Source organism: Salvia splendens, chromosome 10 (genome assembly GCF_004379255.2).
Source record: "Salvia splendens isolate huo1 chromosome 10, SspV2, whole genome shotgun sequence".
Taxonomy (NCBI): domain Eukaryota; kingdom Viridiplantae; phylum Streptophyta; class Magnoliopsida; order Lamiales; family Lamiaceae; genus Salvia; species Salvia splendens.
Window position 1 is genome coordinate 8985229 of NC_056041.1, and position 13617 is coordinate 8998845.

General features: G+C 43.7%; 3 protein-coding genes across 4 annotated transcripts; 2 read left to right on the top strand and 1 right to left on the bottom strand.

The window, feature by feature from the left end:
- Positions 1-1463: 1463 nt before the first annotated feature.
- LOC121752417 lies at positions 1464-5791 on the top strand. 2 transcript variants are annotated; one of them, XR_006040307.1, is made up of 13 exons: positions 1470-1861; positions 2320-2467; positions 2838-2992; positions 3137-3319; positions 3403-3478; positions 3669-3746; positions 3870-3955; positions 4091-4164; positions 4401-4446; positions 4531-4640; positions 4729-4903; positions 5152-5268; positions 5425-5562. XR_006040307.1 is itself a non-coding variant. In XM_042147485.1 (12 exons), the coding sequence occupies exons 1-12, from the start codon at positions 1595-1597 to the stop codon at positions 5602-5604; spliced, it is 1578 nt and encodes a 525-aa protein (XP_042003419.1). In that variant the 5' UTR covers positions 1464-1594; the 3' UTR covers positions 5605-5791. The 2 variants fall into 2 exon arrangements, 1 of the variants encoding a protein (XP_042003419.1); XM_042147485.1 differs by lacking the exon at positions 5152-5268 and having other exon boundaries at positions 1464-1861; positions 5425-5791.
- A 615-nt stretch (positions 5792-6406) lies between these two features.
- Positions 6407-7517, top strand: LOC121752579 (glycosyltransferase BC10-like). Its single transcript, XM_042147704.1, has 2 exons — positions 6407-6652; positions 6873-7517. The coding sequence occupies exons 1-2, from the start codon at positions 6407-6409 to the stop codon at positions 7515-7517; spliced, it is 891 nt and encodes a 296-aa protein (XP_042003638.1).
- Positions 7518-7678: 161 nt separating this feature from the next.
- On the bottom strand, positions 7679-10333 carry LOC121751047 (probable leucine-rich repeat receptor-like protein kinase At1g68400). The gene is made up of 2 exons (XM_042145757.1): positions 9511-10333; positions 7679-8541 (listed from the first exon to the last, which is right to left on the bottom strand). The coding sequence occupies exons 1-2, from the start codon at positions 10193-10195 to the stop codon at positions 7874-7876; spliced, it is 1353 nt and encodes a 450-aa protein (XP_042001691.1). The 5' UTR covers positions 10196-10333; the 3' UTR covers positions 7679-7873.
- Between the last annotated feature and the right edge of the window lie 3284 nt (positions 10334-13617).

Genomic DNA, 13617 nt, shown 5'->3' on the forward strand with positions numbered 1-13617 from the left:
AGGAGGCCGAGGCGGTGGAAGCTCCAGGGCTGCGTCTGAGGCGGCCGAGGAAGAGGAGGAATAGGAGGAGGAACCGGAGGATCTGGGCCGGCATCCGTACAGCAACGAAGAAACAAAGGCGGTGTACAACGCCTGGCTCACCGTCTCATACGATCCCATCGTCAGGAATCAACAAGCCGCCAAGTGCTTCTGGGAAAAGGTCCGTGATGTCTACCACCAGACTAAGCCGAAAGGGGCCCGGAAGCGCAAATATACAATGCTCATTGCTCACTTTGGCCGAGTCGACTTATAGGTCAAAAAATTCTGCGGCATCTACTCGGCCGAAGCGGCACACTACCAAAGCGGAGCTTCGGGCGCCGACATTCTGAGGGCTTTGCGCTCCTTCCACCAGGACACCGGTCTACAGTTCAAATTTGTTGATATTTGGCAGCTCGTCAAGGACGAGGAAAGGTGGGTCGGCGGTGTCCGCTTCAGCTCGGACTCAACCTCAAAGCGCACGAAGCACACGGCGAGCGGCAACTACTCGTCTGGTGACACCGGGGAGGGCAGCGAGGGTGAACCGCAGGTGTTTGCGGGTACGGCCAGCGAATACCGGGGATCCAGCCGTGGGCGCCGTCGGCCGCAAGGGACGAAGGCGGCTAGAGCGAGGAAGGGCCGAGGCGAATCAAGCCAGCCGGCCTCGGGATCGGGCTCGCGGGGAGGCTCGGACACACTTATGGTGGCGTACATGACCGCCACAATGGCGGACACTTCCCGCTTCTCGTACGCCCAATTCGCGGCCTGGTGGAACGGAATTGTGCATATGGCAGCACAACTTGGCCTTCCGACTCCCCCTCAACCTCGACCGCCTCCGGAGGATGATTAGCCGGCGGAGTAGTTTTTTTATTTTCCCTTGTTTAATTGTGTGTTTTTTATTGTGTGTTTTTTTATTTTTTTAGGATTTTAATTGTGTGTTTTTTATTTTTTTTAAGTTTAAGTCGTAATTTTTTTTAATGTTGTGTGTTTTTTAATAAAGTGTGTTTGTTTTAATTGAATTGGGTTGGAAATAAAAATAAGAAATGAAATTGAATGAATAGTAATTTAAGGAACGGTTAAGAAACAGGTTCCGTTCCTTAGTTAAGGAATGAAGTAAAAAAGTACAGTGGGGCCGGTAAATAGTAGTTTAAGGAACGGTTTAGGAACGGTATAGGAACAACGTTGTGGATGACCTAAGTAGGTTTAACTATCGAATTATTTAAAACAATTATTAGACACCCCTTTGATGAGCTTAAAAAAGTTGGTGATCTAACGGTCGTCCACATTAAATGTCCACCCAATTGACAACACAGACACACTAAACATTTATTTATATTTAATGATTAATTCCAATAATACATTATTCCTTCAACCATAGCTAGAATAATTTAATAAATCTATTTCATTTTCTTCACAGCCTTTTCGGGGGCCCTTTTTCTCAAATTGGGATATCTTCATTTCTACAAATAATCAATTTCTTGCAATCTAACAAAAAAAAAGTTACACACTCGTACAAAAATTGTTGGTACTTCTAACTAACAAACTAACCCTGATAATTGTGATCCTCGAGAAAACAGACATGGGCACTCGGAGATTGACTTTGGCAGTGATCATCAAAAATCCATTAAACGACGCCGAATTCATACTCACGAAGCAAACCCTACCTCCCAAATTCCATGACTCCGAGTATGATTCATATCAAGATTCCGATCTTTGGGACTTGCCCTCTGCACAATTATCACTTGTTGATCGCTCCTTGACTGCTGGTCAACCTCAATTTGAAGTTGAGGATAATTCTTCCGCGGAATTTTTGAATCAGTTTGATGTTGCTTCCGCTGTTGATCAGGTACCCACTGCATCACCATGCAGTTCTTTCTCTTATTTATTTGGATTTGTTGAGCTACATCATTGAGGGGATTGTCTGCTATATTGAATTTGAGCTGGAACTAGTAGGCAGTGGAGTACTATTATTTTGGGTTATTCTAGTGTTTATTGATAAATCGATTTTGGGGCATATGATGTTTTACAGTCAGAGTTACCTGAATTTAGCATAATGTCGTTATGTTATCCCTAAGCTCAACTTTCTCTGGAAATGGATGAATCAACATCCTGTAACCACTGTTCTGCAGAAAATTCAGCTTTTCCTTTTATTATTGCATTGTTTCTTATGATCATTATGGATGTTTTGGTTGTAATTTAGGTATGAAAAGTATTTAACTTGCCATATACGTTCTGAGAAAGTGGAGGCCATGGCTAATTTCACAGTCCGGCATTTAAGTTTAGATCTAAATGGCTTTTGTGTAGGCGCTCAAACAAGTGGGACGTGATAAGACCACAAACATAAAGTGGAACCTCTTCAAGGTTATAGAGGAGCCTGAATTTGGACCGGGGACTCCAGTCAAGACTCTGTATGTTGTCGGAGGATCAGAAATTAATGATTGGAAGTTAGGAGGTTTGTTAGTCTTATTTTTGCACGCAGTGTCCGCATCTTTGTTGGCTGATGTATGAGGGGAATTTCAGAGAAATTGAGTTACCCTATAGTATATTAGTATTGCTTAGGAGAAGAATGTAACTCTTTTTTTAATGAAGCTCCTGAATAATCCTTTTTTGCTCTTTTTGACCTGAGTCAAAAAATATGCTTCTGAATATTTTTACCACTGCAATTTTTACTTTCTTCTCTAGAAGGACATGCTAGTTTCTCCAACAGAAAGTTAATGTGTAATCTAATCTATATGCAATGCTATTGTGTTTTGTTTGAATTGTATTTACTCAAGTGGCTTGCTTATTCTTGAGAAGGCTTAGATAGTATTTACTCCATGCAGATTGCTCAAAGTGGATGAGCACCCAAAGTTGTGCAGATCTGCTTCTGGAAGTGAAACCTCATAACGATCGTATAGGGCCATTAGTTGTTGTCGGTCTTCTGAATGATTCACTTCAAACTAGGAACTTGCATACTCCTTCCACCTTGAGATGTCAGGTAGAGTTACCACTATTTTCTCTGATTGGTATATTACTACATCAGCACAGCTCTATATACTCCAAGTTAGTTTATATTACCAAAATGCAAAACATGAAAGAAAATACTGTGGTCGCAGAATTTCAGCTCCTTTCTCTTTGGCAGGAATACCCTCCTGGCGTTAATGTTGTTCCCATGAAAAGCAGAACAGCAAAGCCTTATCACACTACAAACTTGATTGTCTTTGTGCCTGGTACAAGTGATGATGACTTTGGTGGAGGTGATTTTCTTGCACGAGGAGATGCTCTCATTGTAGATCCTGGATGCAGCTCCGTTATGCACAAAGAGGTATCAAGTCTTTTACATGATATGTAAACAAAATTAATATCACCTTGTCTTCTTTTGCGCTATGATGTGCTTTGCACTGTCAGCTGGAGCAAATTGTTACTGCACTCCCACGAAAACTGTTTGTGTTTGTCACCCACCACCATCACGATCATGTGGATGGTAAGCGTTTTATACAGCATTGTTTGTGCATAATGTTTTCGTTCTTTGTTAATATTTTGGGGTCAGTCAACTAACAGTAGTCTTTTCACTCAAAAAACTAAACTAACAGTAGCTTCATAGTCAGAAACTTGAAGACTAAATCTAAGCTTTCACTTCTGACCATGGCCTTTTTAAAAAAATTATTTTACAGGTCTCTCGGTTGTCCAGAAGTCCAATCCCGAAGCCACTCTTTTGGCCCATGAGAACACAGCTAGACGAATTGGGAAAGGTACGGTTCTTTCTACTTGGTCTATATTCCACGTTGGTGAAAAACTTGACACGCATGTGGTTATTAGACACATGAAAACAAATAAAATTTGTTGCTGACTTATCAGCAATGCTTCCGATGTAGGTGATTGGTCTCTGGGACATATTCCAGTAGTGGGATCTGAAGAAATCTGTATTGGTGGTCAACGCTTGAGATTCATATCTGCTCCGGTGAATTTTGTGCCTAATGCCTGTGTTTCTTTAGTTTTTACAGTTCCTAATTTCTGGGCCATGTACTGTGTGATTTTAACCGAAGCTTCTCTCCTTTGAACTAACTGTGGTTCATCTTTTCATGGTGACCTCTAGGGTCATACGGACGGCCATGTTGCATTACTTCATGTTGCTACTAACTCATTGATAGTTGGGGATCATTGTGTAGGGTAAGCTTTGTCAGATAAGAATCTGGATGCAGTTATTACGGATTGTTTATTGTAAATAGATGCATATACAGAGAGAGATGCATGCACATGAAAATACAATATTGGAAAATTTGAATCTCGACATCCATATATAAGATTGAATAATACAGTGAAAGATGAACTGTAGACAAGCTAAGGAAATTCTGTTTCTGCATATTTCAAGTTGACATGTACTGATGAAACCTGTCTTATTTCAGCCAAGGAAGTGCACTCTTGGATATTACGGCTGGTGGGAATATGAGTGTAAGTTTTCTAGGAATATCATCTCTACAATTTATTTCCTTTAAAATCGAGATCTTATTGAGTTGCAAGTTGTTTCTTTATCAGGATTACTTTGACACGACATACAAGTTTTTGGAGTTGTCTCCGCACGTTTTAATACCAATGCATGGTAGAGTTAACATGTGGCCGAAGCATATGCTCTGTGGGTATCTCAAGTAAGAATCCTTTGACAGTACGTAGCCCCATAGACTGTTGAGCCATCGACTATTTACCAATTATTCGTGTCATGTTATGGATTTCCAGAAACCGCAGAAAGAGAGAATCTAGCATCTTAAAGGCTATAGAAGAAGGAGCGAAAACATTGTTTGACATTGTAAAACATACATATGCTGATGTTGACCGCAGTCTATGGATCCATGCTGCATCAAACGTGAGACTCCATGTTGATCATCTAGCCCTGCATAATAAATTGCCACAGGTAATATGAGCTTATCTGAAAGTTACTTCCTCTATGTTCCACTATTTTTTAAAATACTGCGTCGAACATTTGTCTACTTAGTACTATCAGTAGCCCATGCCTTTGTAGATCTCATGCCATGCATTATGTGGTTCGTGTCATAAACTACCTCTTCAAGACCTGCACAAGAACATAAAGATTCTACTAATCTTACTGGTTATATCTTGCTCACTAAATTGGAATCCAAAACTTTCCTCTCAAATATGCAGGACTTCTCCCTAGAATATTACAGAGGCAGTGTAGCTGAATTTGCAGCAAGTATGGATAAAATATGAGCACGGCGAAAGCTACTTGTTTAAGACCTTGCCGACTTTATATAATCTTAGGTCGGTCTACTTATTACAAATAATCAGGATGAATATTGCTAGCTTATTTTGAGTTCCCAACCCACCCACGCTCTATAACAACCTGTCTGTGTGTTGTGTGTGCATGTGCCTGTATGTGTGCACTTGACACGAGCTCTTCTGCGTTGCCATGTCCAGGAATTCTCAATGCAGAGATTTCAATCGTCTTGCAAGCTGAACTTCTTTTCGCGTTGGATGTGGGACTATCTATGCAGCACTCTTTCCATTAAGCACCACCATCTACAGATAGTTAAAGTTGTGGGAGCAGGCGCAGCAGCTTCCGTTGCTGTTCTTTACCTCCGTTCAAGAGATCCATAGTTCCAGCTAAAACGTGTTGCTTAATCCCCAGTGAGAAAGTTAGAACAAAATCTAACTGCTAGAGTATTATCTATTGCATTATGACAATGCTTAGTAAAGATTCAGTTAACAATAATGCTTAATAATATTGAAGGATCTTGATTTATTTGTTTCAATATAGCTGAACTCTGTTCCTTCTTTTTCCTCACATCCTTTACTAAATTTTCGTTTCCTATTCTATTCATACCAAAATGTTTTTTTTTTAATTTAAATTTCTTCAATATATTCTTTCTGAAATTAAGCTAATCCATGCTTTTTTCACAACACACATGAGAAAGCTAATACTCCCCTCATTTCTCTCTTTATAATGACTTTCACACATTAATACACACAAAATGCACTACAAAAACACACACCGTTCATGTTCACACCAGTACTTTCCATGCTTGGTCGTTACTGGCCCTCGACTCATGCACTCAAGATCCTCTCTTCCAAGATCAAATTCATTTTCAAAACACCTTCATTAATTCCCTCCAAAAAAATCATGGTTGTAAACCAAATCTCCCTACGAATTCGAAGAGAAATCAGAGATGGGAAATTTCAAGTCGCCACAACTATAATATTATCTCTATCAATTGCATTCATTGTCTTAGTCTTGGGCATGATCATCAACGACCACTTCAAAAGATTCGTGCTCAACGAGGATCTCTCACTCTCCTCTCTCAACGCATCCCCTCCCCTCGTTTTTCCTTCCTCATCTCCACAATGCACATGCATGCAACGATGCAATCTCTCGAGCACGACCAATACGCTTTGGCACTCGATGAGCGACGAGGAGCTCATGTGGAGGGCCTCGATGGATCCTCGTATCATTGAACCGCCTTTCAATCGCACTCCCAAAATCGCCTTCATGTTCCTCACTAGGGGGAGATTGCCGCTGGCGCCACTTTGGGAGATGTTCTTCAAAGGAAATGAAGGGCTCTTCTCGATCTACCTCCATACGTCGCCAGAGTTCGGCGACGAACCCCCCGAATCGTCAGTGTTCTACAAGCGTAAAATACCGAGTAAGGTAAAAGTTTTTGGACAATTAACTTATCTACGTTGTTTTACGACGTGATGTGGGAAAAAGGAATCTACATCATAAAATGACTTTAGGATCAGAAAATGAAGCAAAGGTCATGCTATTTTAAATATTTCCGATGGTCAGGACTATACAATAAACTTCTAACAAAATTAAGGGTACAATTATAGTCATTTTTAATGTTACTTCTAATTTTCTTCTATTACAGTTGGTCCAGTGGGGAAAAGCGAGTATGATAGATGCGGAAAGGCGTCTTTTAGCCAACGCGCTTCTCGACTTCGCAAACGAAAGATTCATTCTACTATCCGAATCATGCATCCCTATATTCAGCTTCTCCACCATCTACAACTACCTCATTAATTCCAACCAAAGCTTCCTCAGCGCCTTCGACGACCCCCGCCGGATCGGGCGGGGCCGGTACAATAAGCGGATGGGGCCCACAATCGCGTTACGCGATTGGCGGAAGGGCTCCCAGTGGTTCGAAGCCAATCGGAAGCTTGCACTAGCCATAGTATCGGATGTCACCTACTATCCTATTTTTAGAGACTATTGCGTGCCACCGTGCTACATGGACGAGCACTATTTTCCAACGTTGGTAACTAAAGTTTGTTCTAATTTGACGTCGACTCGGACCATTACTTGGACTGATTGGTCAGGGGGCGGTTCGCATCCGGCTGTGTTTAGGGCAAATGATGTTAGCGAAGAGTTCCTGAACATGGTTCGGTTCCGGTTCAATTGCACCTACAACGGTGAATTTAGCTCGGTTTGCCACCTTTTTGCTAGAAAGTTTCATCCTAATACTTTGCAACCTTTACTTAGGATTGCACCAAAATTACTAGGCTTTAATTCTTGAACCTTTAAATGTTGTCTCATATTTTGTTTTGCCATTTTATGGTTGTATTTTCAATTGGTTGCTCAAAGTAAATAAAGAATGTGAGCTTTGGTATTCGATCATTATTAGTAATAATTATTATTGCGCCTAGTTGTGTTAGTGAAACATCAAGCCAAGTCGAATAGAAATACTATAAGATGATCAACTAGAGAAACTAAAATAAAAAATAATTTGGAGTGGGAGGCATATCACAACTTGATCCTCAAAAACCTACTCACATCAATACTCAATATACAAAAGTTGAACTAATGAAAACTTCCAAAGTTGCTAACAACAAATTGAATCATAGTTCATTCTTGCACGGCCACAGCTACCCATCATTCGCTAGCTCTGCAGGTATCTTCCGACGCCGACGGTGACTCCGACACCGACTCTAGTGCCTCGTGTGAGGGCGACACCTCCACCCCTCTCAACTCCTCTATCATCTTCACCACATAGTTGATCTTCGGCCTCTGATCTGGTGCCACCTGAGTGCACGACATCGCGATCTGCAGCAGTCCCACCATCTCCTCTTCGATATCCTTGTACCTCATGAGCTCCAAATCGAACACCTCAGCCGTCCACTCCTCCCTCACCACGGACTGCACCCACCTAGGCAGATCAACGACCCCGCTGTACCCTATCCCCGGCCCACTGTTGTCGATTATGGAGGGGCACTTGCCAGTCAGCAGCTCCAGCAGCAGGACCCCGAAAGAGTAGACATCCGATTTGGAGGTCAGCTTCCGGCCGTCCAAAGCTGCCTCTGGGGCACGGTAGCCATTGGATTTAGAGGCAGACGGGAGAGATGCAAAGACTGAGAGGCCGTAGTCAGATAGCTTGGCATTGCCTAGCTTGTCGATAAGGACGTTTGTCGACTTGATGTTGCCGTGCACGAGCCTCAGGGGGGCCCCTGAGCTGTGGATGAAGGCTAGCCCCCGTGCTGCTCCTGCTGCAATCTTCAACCTTGTGGTCCAGTCCAATGGAGTTCTACCGGGGCCTCGGTTGCCTGAGAAAAGGTTTCATGAATAAAGTGCAGCAACTTTAATAAAGGCAAGAGTTTATGATTAATGCAGCATGGTCTTTGTTGTGTTCTTTTGGCTCCATTATATGCAGTGGTCCTAACTCCACCCATGTTCTTATCAACAGAATTCCCTACACAAGATCTATGCTTACGCATTCATTGCCAATAAATCCCAAAAAAAATTTATCATCATCACTTTCAGAACCCGAAACAAAGACACGATAAACCGATGATCTAAAACCAAACCACCAACAGGTTAGATGAGCCATGAAGCAAAAAATCCGAAACCATAAACTCTAAACTCCTAATCTTTGAACTCTTTTGCTATCTGAACCACCCCTTGGGCCGAGCTAACAACAAACAAACAACGATGAGCCTCGAGCAACAAGAACAAAGCATAACTAGCTAAGAAACAACCGCATTCCAACACCACGTGCAAACTAAATAATGACATAGTTACACCCCCGGTGTCACTGTCCTCCACCTTTCAACAAAGATAGACTATCCCAGTATTCAACACATCATGGGCCTTGTGCCTTCACCTTCAACCACTAATTATTGGCTTTTATGGGCACCATATGAATAATCTAAATAAGAGACAATCTTTGAAAAGGTGTTTGGTTGCTAAAAATTAAATTGAACCGAGATTAGTTTTATGACACTTACCCGAGATTTAAGTACTATTGGTCAAATTCACTCAACCGAACAACACTCATAAGACTAAATACTATCAACACCCCCAACATCCCCACCTAAGATAACAAAAAAACAAAAAAAAGGCAGCAAATTGCAAGACAAGAAACAACAACAAACCAGAGAGCCAGTCAGAGCACCATGTGACAACAAGATGATCAAAATTTCTTTCAACAAATCCAATAAAATTTTGCAACCCCTAACACATCATAATTCACAATGCAGCATCATCTTGAACAAAAAGAGGTAAAAATTTCTCACCATGAAGCAACCAAAACAAGTTCCCATTAGGCATGAATTCATGAACCAACAATTTCTCATCCCTAGCGAAATAGTAAGCCTTCAATCCGATCAAATTCGGGTGGCGCAGACGCCCCAACACCTCCATCTGCTGCTCAAACTCTCTCTTCCCAGGCACATTCAAGTCCTTCAATCTCTTCACCGCCACCACATTCCCGTCATCCAAAACCGCCTTATATGCAGTCCCAAACCCGCCCTTCCCCAGCATCTCCGCCGATGCCCTCAGCAAATCCTCGAGCTCGAACCTCCTCTCACCATCGAAGAACACCATCTTCCCCCTCTCGTACCCGGACTGGGCCGGGTTCGGGTACGGGCTCGACGAATACGAATACACTATTTTCTCCGCTTGCACGGAGCTCTTCTCCGACGTCAACATGCTCGAATAGTTCCTCCAGAAATAGCAATACAGTAGCAACGAAACTAGCCCTAGAACCAAAACATCCCCAATTATTATACCAATTATAGCAATATTACTTATTTTACTCCTGTGGGAAGTGTGCGGTGATGGTGGATTAGTCTCCGTCGGAACAGCGGTTGGAGAGGAAGAAACGGTCGTTTTAGGGCTCACCGGCGACGCCATTGCTCCACCGGGACGGGTAGGGTTACTCGAAGCTAAATCGCATTTCTCCAGCGGCGGACCGCACATTGCCGAACTTCCCTGATGGGGTGCGTACTAAACAAGCCCAAGGAAGAGTATGAGTTCGGCCCAAAGCCCAAGGAAGAGTATGAGTTCGGCGTTACCAAAGAGTTCGGCCTCAGCCTACAGCTCGGTAAAAGCCAACCAATCAAGCTCTGCTCTCAGGACGGCATCAAGCTCTACTCTCAGACCGGCAACCAAAGCAGTTCGGTCTCAGTATTCGACCGAACATCAAGCTCTACTCTCAGATCGGCAACCAAAGCAGTTCGGTCTCAGTATTCGACCGAACAAGGAGTTAGTGGACCCATACAGGATTTCCACAACTTCCAACACACCCACTACCACGTGGTGTCAGCTCAGGCCACGATCGTAGGCCATGACCTACGCTACATGCAGGACCTCCATGACCTCCACGACATCCACAACCATCATTAGTGGTGATGCAAGCCACGATCTTAGTTCAATGTATAAATAGAACTTAGATCTGGTAGAAAAAGGTTAAGCTCTCTAGAGATAAAACACCATATAGCAAGTTTGTATTTGTAAGCTGTAGAAAACAGATCAAGCAATACAACTCTGCCCTCTTTTCTTCCCGTGGACGTAGATTTACTTCAGTAAATCGAACCACGTAAATTCTGTGTGTTGTAGTTTTCATTCTCTACCAGCTTTTACTAACATCAGAAATTCGCGGATTCATCACTGGCGCCGTCTGTGGGAAACAGAGAACAAAATTTGTGATAAAGCGAATTTTTGATCCATTTTTTCCACCCAAAAAATGCATACCAGATCGCAGAGTACCCGTATTCCCGCCCGTGAGAACCAGGAGGAAGCCAATCCATCCCACAGGTCTGGAAAACAGCCTAGGGATAAATCCACCACCAGTTCTCATGGCGAAGGAACAAGCCGCTCCAAAAATCGTCCCACTGAGTCTTCCCAGCAGCCCGATTTGAATGAGGCTGTCAAGCTGTTCTTGGCTGAGAAGCAGGATGAGTTCTTAGCCTTCCTGCAAAAGAGCCAACAGCCGAAGACGAAAACGGTAGATTCTCCTTCCTCGTCCAGACATGAAAGTCACTACCGCAGTAGTACCGTGTCTTCCAGGAAGAAGAATCCTCAACCCCGACATGTTCCTGTTCCTCCTCGGTACCGGAATCACAGGAGACCTCGATCTCCTCCATACCGAAGAGATGTCGGGTTCGCCATGTACGGAGCACTGAAGACTCCGTTCTCGGACGATATCACCCGAACTCCCCTTCCACAGAACTACCGAACTCCGTCGATGACTTATGACGGGTTGGTGAATCCTCATGACTTCCTGGGACGCTATCAGTATAATATGGCGAACCAGGGTCTCAATGAGGTCCATATGTGCAAGCTGTTCCCCGAGCTGCTCATCGGGAACGCCAGAAGGTGGTTCGACAGCCTTCCTCAAGGCAGCATTAGATCCTACCGAGATCTGATGGATGCTTTCCACAGGAGGTTCTTTCAGAAAGCGGAAGCCCGGAATACTTCGGCTCAGCTGCTTTCTATACGTCAAGGTCGCGACGAAAAGATCAGCGACTTCCTGACGAGATTCCATAAGGAATGCCTACAAGTAGATAATCTCAATGATCTACTTGTCATTTCGGCATTCCAAAATGGAATCCTGCCCGGAGCTCTCTACAGAAAGCTCGTGGAATGCAGTCCGCAAACAGCTCAAGAGATGTGGGACATTGCGGACCAGTTCTCCCGAGCCGATGAGGCAGACCGTCGAAAACGGTCTTTAGACAGCTCATCTAGAGGAGACGAAAAGAAGCCCGATCATAGCGATCAGAGGCTTCCTCGCCGAACACCTTCCCCACCAAAGGAGGGATAGCGGTCATCCGAGGTGATCGAAAAAGAGCAAGTGTGTTCGCAGATTGCGCTTAAAAGTGTTGAGCAATCAGTTCGGCACCATCAAGCATAGCAATCACAGCAGCCGGAGTCAGAGGCAGGCGAAATGACCGAAGTCACACCGGAGCCGAACTCAATGGTGTACGGCATTGAAGCCGTGATTCCGGTTTAGATCGGCATACCCAGTCCCCGAACTCAATTTCTCCTCAGAAATGAATGGTGACGGACTGAGAGCCGAACTAGATCTTGCCGAAGAAAGAAGAGAATTGGCCTGCATAAAAGCAGCCAAGTACAAGGAGCAAGTAGCCCGGTATTACAACCAAAGGGTGAAGAAGCTGCAATTTCAAGTGGGAGATCTCGTCTTGAGAAACAACGAAGCAAGCCGAGCAGAAAAGCTGGGCGAACTCGAACCCACATGGGAAGGTCCATATCGGGTGTCAGAAGTCCTCGGCAAAGGGTCTTACAAATTGACTCATGTGTCAGGAGCACAAGTACCCCGAACATGGTACGTTTCCAACCTCAAAAAGTTTCATTTGTAAGAGACAGTCCGGTCAGTCAGTCTTGAGTTCTGTTCGGTCAATGTGCTTTCTTTGGTTTGCTTGGTCTTTGTTTGTCTCTGTGCGTTTTATCTGTGCGTTTTGTCTGTCTATGTGCGTGTCGTCTCTTACAAATGTTACTGAGGTATCTTGTTCTTCGAAGGCTGATCCCCTTCTTAGAACATATACAAGCTAAACGATTGTGAGTCAAAGCTTCTAAAGAGGATACAAGACCACAATTCAGCTTAAACAAGCAGTTCGTCTGAAACGAGCTGCAACAAGCCAACGATTGTGAGTCAAAGCTTCTAAAGAGGATACAAGACCACAATTCAGCTTTAACAAGCACTTCGTCTGAAACGAACTGCGATAAGGGAAAGTCCGATCCACGCGATAAACCTCGCCGAATTAGGACGACCAAGTTCGGTCAAAGAAGTTTACCTCATAAGACCGAGGACGACCATGTCTAGTCAAAGAGGTTTACTGCATAAGACCACTTCGGTTAACTGGGAAAGTCCGATCCACGCGATAAAACTCGCCGAATTAGGACAAGGGAAAGTTCGATCCCGGCGACAAAAATCGCCAAATTAGAACACAAACCAAGTCCGGTCAAAGATGTTTATTTCATCAGACCAAAGACGAGTCCGGTCAAAGATGTTTATTTCATCAGACCAAAGACGAGTCCGGTCAAAGATGTTTATTTCATCAGACCCAAGACGAGTCCGGTCAAAGATGTTTATTTCATCAGACCAAAGACGAGTCCGGTCAAAGATGTTTATTTCATCAGACCAAGGACCAAGTCCGGTCAAAGAAGTTTACTTCATAAGACCGAGGACAAGTACGATGAAATTTTTCGCTAAGCTGTAAATACAGTGTTAGAAGCGAAAACAAAATTTCATTTTTCAAATCTTGTTCGGCACACAACTCCGCTACCCTACGAGATGGCGTTACGCTATTACAAAGGGCTATTCTACTGTCCAGGGTTGCTAAAGTTGAGCCATCTATTCACAAAATCCTCGTGAAGCTGAG

Bases quoted from the DNA above. Each gene is read 5' to 3' on its own strand.
- LOC121752579 (XM_042147704.1), top strand. From the start codon at position 6,407: ATGAGCGACGAGGAGCTCATGTGGAGGGCCTCGATGGATCCTCGTATC. The intron at 6,653-6,872 runs GTAAAAGTTTTT...CTTCTATTACAG, and splicing joins AGCGTAAAATACCGAGTAAG to TTGGTCCAGTGGGGAAAAGC.
- LOC121752417 (XM_042147485.1), top strand. From the start codon at position 1,595: ATGGGCACTCGGAGATTGACTTTGGCAGTGATCATCAAAAATCCATTA. The intron at 3,956-4,090 runs GTGAATTTTGTG...GGTGACCTCTAG, and splicing joins TGAGATTCATATCTGCTCCG to GGTCATACGGACGGCCATGT. The intron at 4,641-4,728 runs GTAAGAATCCTT...ATGGATTTCCAG, and splicing joins ATGCTCTGTGGGTATCTCAA to AAACCGCAGAAAGAGAGAAT.
- LOC121751047 (XM_042145757.1), bottom strand. From the start codon at position 10,195: ATGTGCGGTCCGCCGCTGGAGAAATGCGATTTAGCTTCGAGTAACCCT. The intron at 8,542-9,510 runs GTGAGAAATTTT...ACCTTTTCTCAG, and splicing joins CTTGTTTTGGTTGCTTCATG to GCAACCGAGGCCCCGGTAGA.